The 13,524-nt window shown below is 48.0% G+C and overlaps 1 protein-coding gene across 6 annotated transcripts; it reads right to left on the bottom strand.

Moving 5' to 3' along the window:
* Positions 1-12,462, bottom strand: NACA (nascent polypeptide associated complex subunit alpha). 6 transcript variants are annotated; one of them, XM_069584945.1, is made up of 10 exons: positions 11,766-11,847; positions 11,098-11,236; positions 10,842-10,913; positions 3,093-8,414; positions 1,822-1,907; positions 1,558-1,635; positions 1,176-1,322; positions 649-777; positions 315-437; positions 1-126 (listed from the first exon to the last, which is right to left on the bottom strand). In XM_069584945.1, the coding sequence occupies exons 3-10, from the start codon at positions 10,909-10,911 to the stop codon at positions 112-114; spliced, it is 5,970 nt and encodes a 1,989-aa protein (XP_069441046.1). In that variant the 5' UTR covers positions 10,912-10,913; positions 11,098-11,236; positions 11,766-11,847; the 3' UTR covers positions 1-111. The 6 variants fall into 6 exon arrangements, with proteins under 6 accessions (XP_069441046.1, XP_069441049.1, XP_069441047.1 ...); XM_069584948.1 differs by lacking the exon at positions 3,093-8,414 and having other exon boundaries at positions 11,766-12,462; XM_069584946.1 differs by lacking the exon at positions 11,098-11,236 and having other exon boundaries at positions 11,766-11,887.
* Positions 12,463-13,524: the final 1,062 nt, after the last annotated feature.

Raw genomic sequence — 13,524 nt, 5'->3', positions numbered from 1 at the left:
TTCATCCAACAAGAAGCCATAACTTTATTAATGATAGAAACAGTACAAATTTCAAACCCAGCTGCAGTTACTCTTCTGAAACACCAAAAAAAAGGTCCTCTTTTCTGATGGTTACATTGTTAATTCCTGTAAGAGAAAAGAGATCATCAGAAGTGGTTACAGGCAAATTCAGAGAATACAGGTCACTAAAATCCAAGGAAACTCAGAACAGACTCTGGAAAGAGGCTTCTTAATTGGCTGATATTAAGCACAAAAAATAGTCACCCACAACCGGTCAGGGAAGAGGGAGTCAAAGAGTAAGCTTGGATACTTACCATAATAGCATTTACAATATCATTGCTGTTGTTCTTCAGGGCTCGGACTGCCTTTGCTCTCGACACATTTGCTTGTGACATGACCAATTCTATGTCCTTAACTTCCACACCTGTTTCATCAACCTAAGATAAGGAAAAAATACTTAATAATAAACTAAAGGCAAGAACAACTTCAAGAGTTGTCAGGCATCACTTGAATCTACAGATAGTACTTAAGTCAAAAGCTACTTAACTGATGGAGTTCAAGAGCCTAAAACCATATAGAAGACACCCATCAATACAAACATGGTATTATCTTGAAAGGATTTAAGATACAAAAGATTTCCTTATATACCTCTTCCTCTTCACTCTCCTCTTGTACAGTTGGAGTCTGTGTGTTTTCTTGGATGTTTGAGACAGCTTCACCTTGAACTTTGAATTTCTCAGCAGCTGCTAACTGTGCTTGCTGAGATAAATCCTCAATCTATAGGACAGAAAGTACAGATTTAAATGAGTAGATCAACTGCAGTAAATCAACAAAATGGTATCTTTCCCAAACTCTCACTCTAACTAACTTAATCTAACTCACATTAACTTACCACCTAGCTTTAAATCACTTGATCTCACTCAGATTATACTGATATATCCCTGTAGACAAAGAAACAGCTTATGTCTAAAGCAGTGGTCCTCCACTGCAGGGTGATTTTGTTCCCCAGGGGACATCTGTCAAAAGCCTGGAGATTTTGTTGGTTATCACAACTGCAAGTGATACTGCTTAATGGATAGCCCTTCTACAACAAAGAATTATTTGATCCAAAATGTCAACAGCACTGAGGTTGAGAAATCCTGGTCTATAGCAATTCTCAAGAAAACCTTCCTTACCTTGGCTTCCCCAAAAACAATGTAGGTATCTGAAGCTGGGCTCTTGTACACATCTGGTTTTGTGATGACAAAAAGGATATTCTTAGATTTCCGGATAGTGACTCTAGTAACCCCTGTAACCTGTCGAAGACCCAGTTTGGACATAGCCTAAAGAATAAAAAATAACAGGTCGTCAACTTCTTTAGAAGCAGCTTCAGGAAATAAACTCAACAAAACTACATTCTAAGCAAACACTTTCTGTGGGTGAAGAAAAGTTTTACACAGGAATACATCATTGATTCCCAGGCTTCCTGCCACGACCCTGAGTCCCACTACAGATTCCCCCTTTAGAAAGTTGCTTCATCAGAACCTTTAACTCTTGTTTTATAACTTCAATTCTTACCTTCCGTGCCTTCTTTTCACTCCGGCTCTGTTTTGCTTTACTGACTGGTTCTTCATCGATTTCAGCTGCTGCTGCCAGCTAAGAAAATTAAATAGCTATGAGTAAACTGGAATGTAAGACCTGGATACCAAAATCCCCATGTGGTTTTCCCTTTACAAAAGTTCACAGCTCCAAATGCATAAGCCAGCTTTCTCTGATCAACACTGGTTCACCAATGTTTCTCTGACCCAAGCACTTACATTAGTAAGTTAAGATAATACCCACCTGAGCTTGTTGTGTGGTTGCCTGTGTAGAATCCTGTTCCTCAAGCTCTGGGACTGATTCATCACTATCAGATTCTGTTCCAGACCCTAAAATGACAAATAACTTTTACTATTATATAGTGAAGATTACAAGAGGCACCTTACCACGGCCTGCCCAGACCAAAACTCACTGGTTTATATGCCAGACCTCAGAGAATTTAATGCAAACCAATGGACTTGTATGAAGTTGGCTTGTACAGTATGACAGCCTGTAACTTAGTCACAAACTAGTGTGTACACATCAATTAAAGACCCAGCCCCAGAAACACTAGACACAGCTCAGCATTTTATATAACTGTTACTTTTCCTTCAAGTTCTTCACTTGAACAGACAAATACCAATGATTTATGCAATGCCAAATTCTACCCAATAGCCCATCCATCTTAGAAAGGTTCTGGTAGGCAAGGAGCCTCCAGGTATACTTCAGTGAAAACAGTTAAGATGACATTGTGGAGGTTGTCTTGAGGGGGTTGAGAGAGAGGACATTTTCCCCTCATCCTTTAAACTGGGTTGGGGGAGGCCAGAAGCAGTTGTGTACACATTTAGCTTTATTTTCAAACTACTAACCCTAGCAGTTTGATCTAATCAACCCAACCCAAAGATTCTCAAAATGCTGATCTATAGTTTTTTTTTGATCTATAGTTCTAATAGTCACTTCTAGATAATTGTCCTATGACCTCATCCATTTCTTCCAAATGTAACTCACATATTTAAGTTTCTCTCAATTCAAAGGCCAAGCATCAATGGACTACTGAGGGTAAAAGCACACACCTCCACCATTCTCAGGCTAGGAAAAATAGGTCTTGGAGGAAAAGAGTCCCTGGGCACTGCTTATTACTAAGTTTAAGATGTGAAGAAATTCAAGCAGTTCTACATTTCCCAATATTTTAGCAAATCCCAGACCCAGGGACAAGGTTAGTGATGTGGTAGAGATTAGAGCAAATTAAAGGTCTAGAAGGTCTTGGTTTTCAGTGTCAGATCAGGTAGGTAAGGAAGATGATGGACCCAGAGTTAGTCTGGACCGCATTACACAAGATAATACACAATGGACCATCTGAGGCGAAAACCAAGATTCTGTCTCATATTCCTAGAGTTTCTGCATTTAAGCTTATTCTATGCCCAAACACAAGCAGATATACTGGAGAAAGCGGCGCATCCTATGGTTAGTATTGGTGGGTAGCCCGGGAGGGTTGTGGGCAACACACCATGCACACGGCAAACCAAGGCAAATACCCTTATTGTTCTTCACAACAGGTTGCTTGGCAGAGGGGGTTGGGGCAGGGATCCCAGCAGGTTTAGGGGTGGGCATGTTGACGAGGACCGGCTGGAAAGGCACTCCCCCCGAGATTGGTTCCGGGGGAATCAGAGGCGGCAGCTCATCCTCATCAGCAGGGGCTGAGGGCTTACAGGGTGATTCCAGCACCAGCCCAGGTGAGGACGGCAGAAATTGCTGTTTAGGAAGCAGAGGGGGAACTGGGGAGGAAGCAAGAGGCAGAGAGACTGATGGGGTAGGTGCTGGAGAGACAGACACTGATCCAGCTTTAGGAAGTATCTTCTCTGGGGCAGCTGTTGCTGAAGGGGTAGATGTCTCTGACTCAGGAGGCGGCGGCAAGGAGCCCTTTGGGGAATGGAAAGAATCTGTGCCCTTTAAGGGAGAGACAGGGAGGGCTTTTGGAACCTTTGGAGAAGAACCTTTCTGAGTAGAGACTGTCAGTAGAGGAGCTGGAGCCACTGCAGGAAGGGGTCCTTTAGTACCATTCTGAGCTGAGGGATCTGGGCACACAGGTGGTGAAATAGAACTCTTCTTGGCTGCTGGACCTTTCTGAGTGGGAGTTGTGATGACTGGTACACTTTCTGGAGCTGAACCATCAAGCACTGCTTTGACAGCTGTGGGGCCTTTCTTTATTCGGGGCCCTTTAGATGCCTGAGGGGCAGTGGACCCCAAGGGACATGTGACTGAAACCGGGGAAGTAGGGGCCTCTTTGGGAGAGAGAGGAATCACAGTCGGGGGAGTGGGAGCCCCTTTGGAGGATGAGGTTGCTGGGGCCCCTTTGGGGACTGGAGACTTTTTTGGGGAGGGAGGAATTACAGCTGAGGGAGTGGGCACTCCTTTGGGGACAGGGGTTCCTGTTGCTTTTTTGGTGGAAGGAGTCACGGCTGGGGAAGTAGGGACCTCTTTGTTGTCTGGAGTTGCTGAGGCTCTTTTGGGGTCCGGAGTCCCTTTGGAGGAGGGAGGAGCCACAGCTAAAGGAGTGGGAGTTCCTTTGAGTGATGCTGCTGCTGAGGCCTCTTTGGGGTCTGGAGTTGCTGGAGACTCTTTGGGAGCCAGAGTTGCTGAAGCTCTTTTGGGGGAGAGAGGAGCCACAGATGGGGGAGCAGGGTCTCCTGTGAGAGGTGGGGTTGCTGGACCCCTTTTGGGGGGAGGAGAAGTCACAGCAGAGGGAGTGGGGGTTCCTTTGGGTGATGGAGTTGCTGGGGCCTTTTCTGGAGACGGAGGAGTCATAGCTGGGGAAGTAAAATCCCCCTTTGGAGGTGGGCTAGCCGGGGCTCTTTTGGGAGATGGAGTCCCTGGGCTCCCTTTGGGGGAGGGAGGAGTCACAGGTTGGGGAGTGGAATCTTCCTTTGGAGGTGGGCTAGCTGGGGCTCCTTTGGGAGATGGAGTGGCTGGGCTCCCTTTGGGGGAGGGAGGAGTCACAGGTGGGGGAGTGGAGTCTTCCTTTGGAGGTGGGCTAGCTGGGGCTTTTTTGGGAGATGGAGTGGCTGGGCTCCCTTTGGGGGAGGGAGGAGTCACAGGTGGGGAAGTAAAATCCCCCTTTGGAGGTGGGCTAGCTGGGGCTCCTTTGGGAGATGGAGTGGCTGGGCTCCCTTTGGGGGAGGGAGGAGTCACAGGTTGGGGAGTGGAGTCTCCCTTTGGAGGTGGGCTAGCTGGGGCTCCTTTGGGAGATGGAGTGGCTGGGCTCCCTTTGGGGGAGGGAGGAGTCACAGGTGGGGGAGTGGAGTCTTCCTTTGGAGGTGGGCTAGCTGGGGCTTTTTTGGGAGATGGAGTGGCTGGGCTCCCTTTGGGGGAGGGAGGAGCCACAGGTGGGGAAGTAAAATCCCCCTTTGGAGGTGGGCTAGCTGGGGCTCTTTTGGGAGATGGAGTGGCTGGGCTCCCTTTGGGGGAGGGAGGAGCCACAGGTGGGGAAGTAAAATCCCCCTTTGGAGGTGGGCTAGCTGGGGCTCTTTTGGGAGATGGAGTGGCTGGGCTCCCTTTGGGGGAGGGAGGAGTCACAGGTGGGGGAGTGGAGTCTCCCTTTGGAGGTGGGCTAGCCGGGGCTTTTTTGGGAGATGGAGTAGCTGGGCTCCCTTTGGGGGAGGGAGGAGTCACAGCTGGGGAAGTAAAATCCCCCTTTGGAGGTGGGCTAGCTGGGGCTTTTTTGGGAGATGGAGTGGCTGGGCTCCCTTTGGGGGAGGGAGGAGTCACAAGTGGGGGAGTGGAGTCTTCCTTTGGAGGTGGGCTAGCTGGGGCTTTTTTGGGAGATGGAGTGGCTGGGCTCCCTTTGGGGGAGGGAGGAGTCACAGGTGGGGGAGTGGAGTCTCCCTTTGGAGGTGGGCTAGCTGGGGCTTTTTTGGGAGATGGAGTGGCTGGGCTTCCTTTGGGGGAGGGTGGAGTCACAGGTGGGGGAGTGGAGTCTCCCTTTGGAGGTGGGCTAGCTGGGGCTCTTTTGGGAGATGGAGTGGCTGGGCTCCCTTTGGGGGAGGGAGGAGTCACAGGTGGGGGAGTGGAGTCTCCCTTTGGAGGTGGGCTAGCTGGGGCTCTTTTGGGAGATGGAGTGGCTGGGCTCCCTTTGGGGGAGGGAGGAGTCAGAGCTGGGGAAGTAAAATCCCCCTTTGGAGGTGGGCTAGCTGGGGCTCCTTTGGGAGATGGAGTGGCTGGGCTCCCTTTGGGGGAGGGAGGAGTCACAGGTGGGGGAGTGGAGTCTTCCTTTGGAGGTGGGCTAGCTGGGGCTTTTTTGGGAGATCGAGTTGCTGGGCCCCTTTTGGGGGAGGGAGGAGTCAGAGCTGAGGAAGAGGAAGTCTCTTTGGGAGGCGGGATTGCTAGGCTCTCTTTGGGGGAAGAATGAGTCACACCTAGGGGAGTGGACTCCTCCTTTGGAGGTGGCTTAACTGGGGTTCTTTTGGAAGAGGGAGGAGCCTTAGCTGGGAAAGTGGGAGTCTCTTTGGGAGGTGGGGTGGCTGGGGTTTGCTTTGGGGAAGGAGTTGCTGGGGCTCCTTTTGGGGAGGAAGGGGTCACAGCAGGAAGGGGAGTCTCTTTAGGTAATGTGGTTGCTGAGCTCCCTTTGGGTGAAGGAGGAGTCATAGCTAGGGGAGTGGGAGCCTCTTTAAGGGAAGGAGCTGCTGGGGCTCCTTTGGGGGTGGAAGGGGTCACAGCTAGAGGAGTAAGGGTCTCTTTAGGGGATGGGGATGCTGGCCCCTCCTTGGGGGAAGGAACCATAGGCGGGGGAACAGGAGCCTCTCTGGGGGATGGGGGAGTAGGGGAATGCTTCTCGGCTAGTGATCCTTTAGAGACATGAAAAGGAAGATCGGCCTCTGGAAGAGAGGAAGCTTCAACTGGAGAAACAGTAAACGAGAGATTTCCAGCAGGAGTATCAGGGATAGCAAGCACACTTTTAGAAGCAGAAGGGGCAAGACTTGAGGGAGCAGTAGCTGAACCCTTCTTGGTTGGAATTCTTTTAGGCTGAGGAGACACAGTAGTCCCTAAAGGAGATGGGGAGTCAGCTAGGTACATTCCTTTGGAAGATGCAGTAATAGAAGCACCAGAGTCTTTAGTTGGGTACCCTTCAGGAGCAGAAGCCACAGGTGCCAATGGTGAGGTTTGAGAAATGCCATGAACTTTCTTTTCACCCTGAGGAGTACCAGTTGGAGGCAGAGGGGTAGAAGACTCAGACTTGGGAATTTCAGGGACCTGTGCCATAGGAGCTAGAGAAGCAGAAGCATTCTGGGAAGATAAAGTCACTACTGGAGCCATAGGGCAACTTTCAGAGGTTGGAGGCATCAAAGGTAAAGTAGTAAGAGTGGAAGGACTGGCCACATTTGAAGGAGTGGAAGTACCTTTGGCAGTTGTAGGAGCCATTCCATCAATGGCAGCACTTTCCAAAGGAAATGCAGCTACAGTTGGGGTAGTGAAAGAACTTTTGAGAAGCAGATTAGTTGGGTCTGGGCTTGCATAAGAATCTGTCCTGATTACAGAGACTGGGGAGTTAACACTCAGAGAAGAGGGAGTAGTACTGGCTGGCTTCACTACAGGGAGAGGCTCTAGGTAGCTTTTTGTTGCTAGGGTGGCTTCAGGAGAAAGAGCTATCTCTGGGGAAGACGATGTACTTTGGGGAGAGGGGGCATCTTTAGGTGCTGCCAGGGCTGCTGTACTAGGAAAATCTTTGAGAATTAGAGAGGCTGTAGGAGATAACGGAGAAGAGGCAACTACATTTGAGGAGGTGAGGTCAGTGACAGCAGAGATGCCTTTGTCAGCAGACAGAGCCAGAGAGGAAGTTGGAGTCCCCCCTGGAAAAGCAGTCACAGCAGTAGGAACCACCTCATTTCTGGAAGGAAGGGGGGGAATTACAGATCTCTGAGAAGAGGCATCTGTAGAAGAATCATCTACAAAAATAGTATCTTCTATGGGATCTGACAGAATATTAGAACTTGAAGTTTGAACAGGAGAACTCTGATGTAAAGGTGTAAGAGAGCCGAGAGAAGTGAGGCAAACTGGGGGGGACCCAGCAGCCTCAGCAAAAGACTGAGTTGAAAGAGATGAAGCAGCAGGTGGACTAAGCGGTCCCTTTAGGCTGAGGCTTACAGGGTTTTGTGGAGCAGTCAGAGCCGAGGAAACAGAGACACCTTTGACTTGAGGGGAAGGGATGGCTGGGGGAGTGGCGGGTGGTATCTGAGAACATGAGGGTAGGTCAGACTGAATAGAGGCCAAAGGAGTTACAAGATGGGAAGGGATAGCACTGACTATACTTGGAGGGTTGGGAGTACCCTTTGGATTAGGAATTACTTGAGAGGGAGCTTGACTAGGAGAGGGCTTTGGTTCTGAGCGAGCAACTGGAGCTGACAGAGATGTCACTGACCCCGACTCAATCACGGCGACTGAAGGAGGTGAACTAAGAGCATTAGGGGGATAGTCAGAGCTCTTCTGAACTGAGTGGGGAGCCAAGGCCACCAGAGCCAAGGGAGCTGAAGAGGAATGAGCACCTTTCAGAGTTGGAGTTATCATGGGAGAGGCCAGAGCTAAGGCAGCTGGGGAGATGGGAGGCCCTATTAGGTTTGGTAAGAAAATGGGGGTGTCAGTGGGAGGGGCAGCTCCCAAAGGCAGGGCTGTCCCATGGGATGACGGGAGAAAAGGAGCTTCAAAAGGGGTTGAGGCAATGGTAGAGGGAGAAAGGAATGGGGAAGGCTGGTCAGGGGTTGCCAGAGGGCATTGTTGGGAGGCCAGGGAACAAGGAGGGGTAGGGGTAGGTTTAGGCTGCCCTAAAGCAGCAGTGACACTCAAGGCTGAAGACACAGGAGGCACAGCTGAAGAAGAAAAGCGGGAAAAAAAAAAAAAAAGGCCGGGAGCGGGCGGGGGCGGGGGGGGGGGGTGAAGGAGGAAAGGGAAGGAAAAAAACAAAATTGAGTTATACAGCCCAACTTGGTACAACACACCTCACACAAGAAACACTGGAATTTTAAATCTGAGAATGAAAGTCACCACGCAGGATTAGACAAAGGTGACAAGCAACAGCAATCTTCCCCAAACATACTTCAGTGGTCAAGTAGAATACATTCTTCTCCTTTCCCAAATCTACTAAAATAAGTAAACCACTTTATGGTGAAGAACCGGCTAAGAGCAGCCTATTAGTCTCTAAATGGGGAGCACAGGCCCAGGAATAAGTTGGCAATAGCAGGCTTTCTACCCTTTGCCAGTTGTGCCCTTCTCTTCCCTCCTCAAAGGAACCCTAAGACTTTCTCACAGACCATGGAATCACCAACAGAAAGTTCTACTCTATCCACCCAAGGGGCATGAACTGCAACAAATGCTGAAAACTGGAACAAGGAAGCTAACGAGTGGCAATAATGATGGAGAATCAGAGCTGAATGAGAAACACAGGTCTCTTAATGCTCAGGCTTCAGAATACTCAATGTTGAATACTAAGTCGCTGAGCTTCCCTATACTTCATTTTACCCACCCAAATCAAACAAACAACCAACCGCAAAAGCGTGGACTCTACAGTCTCTAAGCAATGTTAGCTCTTCAGATATCAATCTGGATGAATTAGACCACGAGTAACAGAGCTTAGTCACAAGGGTAGGAACTGTATTATGAAACTGCAATCCAACTTGTCAAACTAGACGGTGGTTCTATTTTGAAAGTAGGGAATGCAAGTGGAGAGAATACACTGGGTCCCCACCCCTTAATCTGGAGTATGCCACTGTACCAAAACAGGCACTACTTGCCACCACACTGAAGCTATGCAAAAGATTCTGAATGATTGCTCAACACCTAGAAGGGAGTATTATTTTTTAAAAAGGCCTAGAGCATCCAAATTCACAGGTCACTCAATCAAAGAGTATCCCATACAGAGGTAGGCTCAAACCAGTCTTTCCTGGAAACTTGGTAGCTCAAAGTCTTTATGACTACAGTGCAAATGCTCTCAAACATATTAATCAGAATTTGAAACTTAGAATGTTTTCTTCTCACCGAACCTCAAAACTCTGGGATAAGGCCCAAATTACTTGCTTTAGACACCATAACCGATTTCCTGAGTTAGTTTCCTCACTTACTCTAATAATAATTATTTAGTCATAGTTATGTATTAAAAAAAAAGACCAAAAAAACCCCCCTGAGTATTCACCACAGGCACTTAATCTAACCTACAGTGCAATCTCAAAATACTCAAGTATAGTTTAACAGCTGTGAGGACTGCTTCAGAAGCAAACAGCATTAATTTTGAAGCTTGATTCAGATTATTCAAAATTCATCTGAATTTCAGTCCCCACACTTGTAAAATCAAGCTGAGACTCTCTAAAGTTTTGTCTAACACTGAAACTACAGACTCTTCAGAGACAAGTCCTTTATTTTTCAACCTTAAATCTCAATAGTTCAAGGATTTCATGTAGCTCATTCCCCAATTCAGAGGCTCCCTCCTTTTTCTTTTCAAGCAGCTGTATTAATCCTTTCAGCTGCTAAATCAGACAGGTGGGGAGAGAGAACCTTAATGCTTTCAACTATTTTAATTCCAGGAGATAGAAACTGCCCTTAAGTGACAGGTGGAGTTAAAAAAAAAAAAAAATTTACCATGGGGGCGGGGAGAGGCCAGAATGGAGGTCATAGCCTGAAGATTCCCTTCATTTACTTCTGCACAACTGAACAGCAAGAAGACTACCATAAAGTTTTTTCACTACCCCCCTCAGATTTTGTAGAGTTGTATTTTAAACAGAATTCAAACCTTGCTTTTACACTACGTTCTACATTCATTAATTTCAAAGCTGAAGAGCAGTCAAAAGAAGGCTCTAATTCAATCCTGGGTTCCAGATAAGCTGTTGATGCAGGCATTGTTCCAGGACACTAGAAACATCTCAGCACCAATCCACCAAAAAACAAGTTAACCAATCTAGGAGGGCCCCAGGGCCCAGGAGAACACATTTACCACCAGCACACAACTCATCCAGGCATGTGATGACAGCACAAAGCCAAGCACTGCCATCTAAAACCTTGATGCAACTTGCTGGCTGCAACTTCACAAAAGCTCAGGTCTCCTTGGCCTGCCAGTGCGTCACCTGTTTCCAACAGGTAAGTAACTATTATGGACTCTCCTCCCTGGCAAAGCTACAGCCCCATCTTCTTTAATGAGAACCAATACTGAAAAACAAATATAATCTATATGTCATTTAACCCACCATATGTTTTTAGGGCCAATTTTACAATCTTAATTAAGGGCAAGGCGTCCAGGGGGAACCTACCTGTCTCAGCCTGGGGCTGTGGCAACTCCTGCTCTGTAGCAGGGACGGTTTCTGTGGCTTCACCGGGCATTTCTGAAGGGAATAAAAAGGAGGCCTGAATTGACTGGAATCCATCCCGCTGCCTAATCCAGAGTCACGCTTAAAACTGCTGAGAGCTGTTAAAGAGCGTAAGGGTGTGTGGGACAACCCTCCCCAAAGTAGCTGGAATAGGTGAAAAACACGACGTAACCCTCACATTTTTGATCAAGAGAATCACCTTTTTGTCGCTCCTCTTCACTCCGCGGAGAGCGGATTTCCCAGTGCCCAGGGATTCGCTTTATTCCACACTCCAAATCCCACACAGAAGCAATTACCACTGCGTTCTCAACCCGAGGGAGAGGATCCCGGTCTGGCTCCTGAGCACGGGATGGGAGACTTCAGAGGCGACCTCGAAACGCCGCGCCCCCTCTCCCCCGCACTTTCTGGGCGAGGACCTCCAGGACCCCCGTTTGCTGACTTCCGGGACCCAGAAGGGGAAGGAAGGTGTCTTAAGTCCCAACACTGGCTTGTCACAATAAGGGTGTGTGTGTGTGTATACGCGCGCGCGGGGGTGGGGGTGGTTGTTCCAAAGCTGTGACCCCTTAACATCTTCTGGGGTCTGGCGAAGCCGGTTCCAACAGCAGACGCAGCCCACTTCCATCCCCAACGGCTCCCATCTCCCCAGCCCGGGACTCTCTGGCCTTCCTGCCCTACTCTTGCCAGGACACCAAGAGCAGACCCCATTTTGTCCGGAGGCCCCAAGGCCACACTGCCCAGGGTTGAACAGGAACCCCGTGACCTCATAAAAACTCTAGTTCTCCTTAGCTCTTATTCTGCGCGGCGCCTCAGACCGCAAGAAAGGCGGATGGCTATGGATAAAAAGTAGCGGCGAAGACAAGCACTTACTGTGTGGGGAACGCGGAACCAAGATGGCGGCAGAAAGAGAGCGAGCGAGCGAGAGCGTGACCCACGCCTGTTGCAGAACGAAGCCTGGGGGAGGGGGCGGGACCAGGATCTAATTCCGGGTCAGGAGCTGCTTACAGTCACTTCCTTTAACCAGTAAGTCATCCGGCTGTTTCCAGTTGGGGGTGGTGACAAGGGCTAAATAAGGGTATGAATTTAGAACGGGACTCGCTGGCCTGGCAGAACTCTCTATCCTGAGCTATGCAGTCCTTAGATAGCCGACCCCTTCGCATACCTCATGTTGAGGCATTTTTGACACGCGAAAGGCAGCAGCCTCTGCTCTCGGGTCAGCAAAGTAGCCACAACATTATTACTTTCTGACTTCTTTTTATCAGTTAATTCAGTAGAACGACGTATTAAGTAATGCCGAATACACGGAGATTGTAGTCACCAATGAAAGGTAGCTGTGACCTAGGCTGTCAATTATTTTACTTTGGAATACATAATTTAAATGAGATTATCATGAAGGTGTAAATTTCTATACCCAGTATATTTCTTTTTGCCTCTATTTTGGACACTGTATCCTGAAACTCATACGTTCTAAAGGATCCCACTCCTTATACAGTAGTTTTTGAAAAGTAGAATACAAACGTTTTGTTAATGAAAAGGTTAGGGGTCTTGATTCCCATATCCTCTCTCCAAAAGGACTCAACAAATACAGTATTCACACTTTCAGTTCAGTTCAGTCGCTCAGTCGTGTCCAACTCTTTGTGACCCATGAACCGCAGCACTCCAGGCCTCCCTGTCCATCACCAACTGCTGGAGTCTACCCAAACCCATGTCCATTCAGTCAGTGATGCCATGCAACATCTAATCCTCTGTCGTCCCCTTCTCCTCCTGCCCTCAATCTTTCCCAGCATCAGGGTCTTTTCCAATGAGTCAGCTTTTTGCATCAGGTGGCCAAAGTATTGGAGTTTCAGCTTCAATATCAGTCCTTCCAATGAATACCCAGGTCTGATCTCCATTAGGATGGACTGGTTGGATCTCCTTGCAGTCCAAGGGACTCTCAAGAGTCTTCTCCAATATCACACTTTAAATACACTTAAAAGCTAGTGGCGTTAAGACAATTGTGGCTACCTTTTAAGATAAGTGGGCTTCCTGTTGTCTCAGATGGTAAAGAATATGCCTGCAATGCAGGAGATGAGGGGAGGAGTCGTGGGTGGGGAAGTTCCCCCGGAGAAGGAAATGCCAACCTACTCCAGTATTCTTACCTGAGAAACCCAATGGACAGAGCCTGAAGGGCTAGTCTTTGGGGTCCCAAAGAGTTGGACATGACTGAGAGCCTAACGCTTTTAAGATAAGCAGTGAATATTTTAAATGCTCTAAAAGCTACTTTAAAATTTCACTATTTTACTATAGTGTTGAGGATTACTTCATAGGATTGTTAGGAAGGTAAAAGCCAACTTAATGTTACTATTAAATTTTTTGGTAGAATTTCTGCTTAATAGTGATCTGGGAGGCTTTCAGTGCATTCCATTTACCTTCAGAAGAAAGGGCCCATAATAGCCAACTGTGGTCTTAGATAAGTAAAACATTCTGACTACTCCCCTTTCTTTCCCAGCAAGCCTACCGACTTATAACTGTTAATCGTTAGCCAAAGATGTGCTTTCTTTCTTTGGGTTTCTTTATAAACTGGGCAAGTTTGAAGATGGAAACTAGTTCTGTGCCCTTTGTTTCTACAATTTTCATACATGGATGAGTT

The sequence above is a fragment of the Ovis canadensis genome, chromosome 3 (genome assembly GCF_042477335.2).
Source record: "Ovis canadensis isolate MfBH-ARS-UI-01 breed Bighorn chromosome 3, ARS-UI_OviCan_v2, whole genome shotgun sequence".
Taxonomy (NCBI): domain Eukaryota; kingdom Metazoa; phylum Chordata; class Mammalia; order Artiodactyla; family Bovidae; genus Ovis; species Ovis canadensis.
The sequence above is the reverse complement of the archived record's forward strand: the minus strand, read 5'-3'. Positions and strand labels throughout refer to the sequence as shown.

Bases quoted from the DNA above. Each gene is read 5' to 3' on its own strand.
- NACA (XM_069584946.1), bottom strand. From the start codon at position 10,911: ATGCCCGGTGAAGCCACAGAAACCGTCCCTGCTACAGAGCAGGAGTTG. The intron at 778-1,175 runs GTAAGGAAGGTT...TCTGTCCTATAG, and splicing joins TTGTTTTTGGGGAAGCCAAG to ATTGAGGATTTATCTCAGCA. The intron at 438-648 runs GTATATAAGGAA...TCCTTATCTTAG, and splicing joins AGGAGAGTGAAGAGGAAGAG to GTTGATGAAACAGGTGTGGA.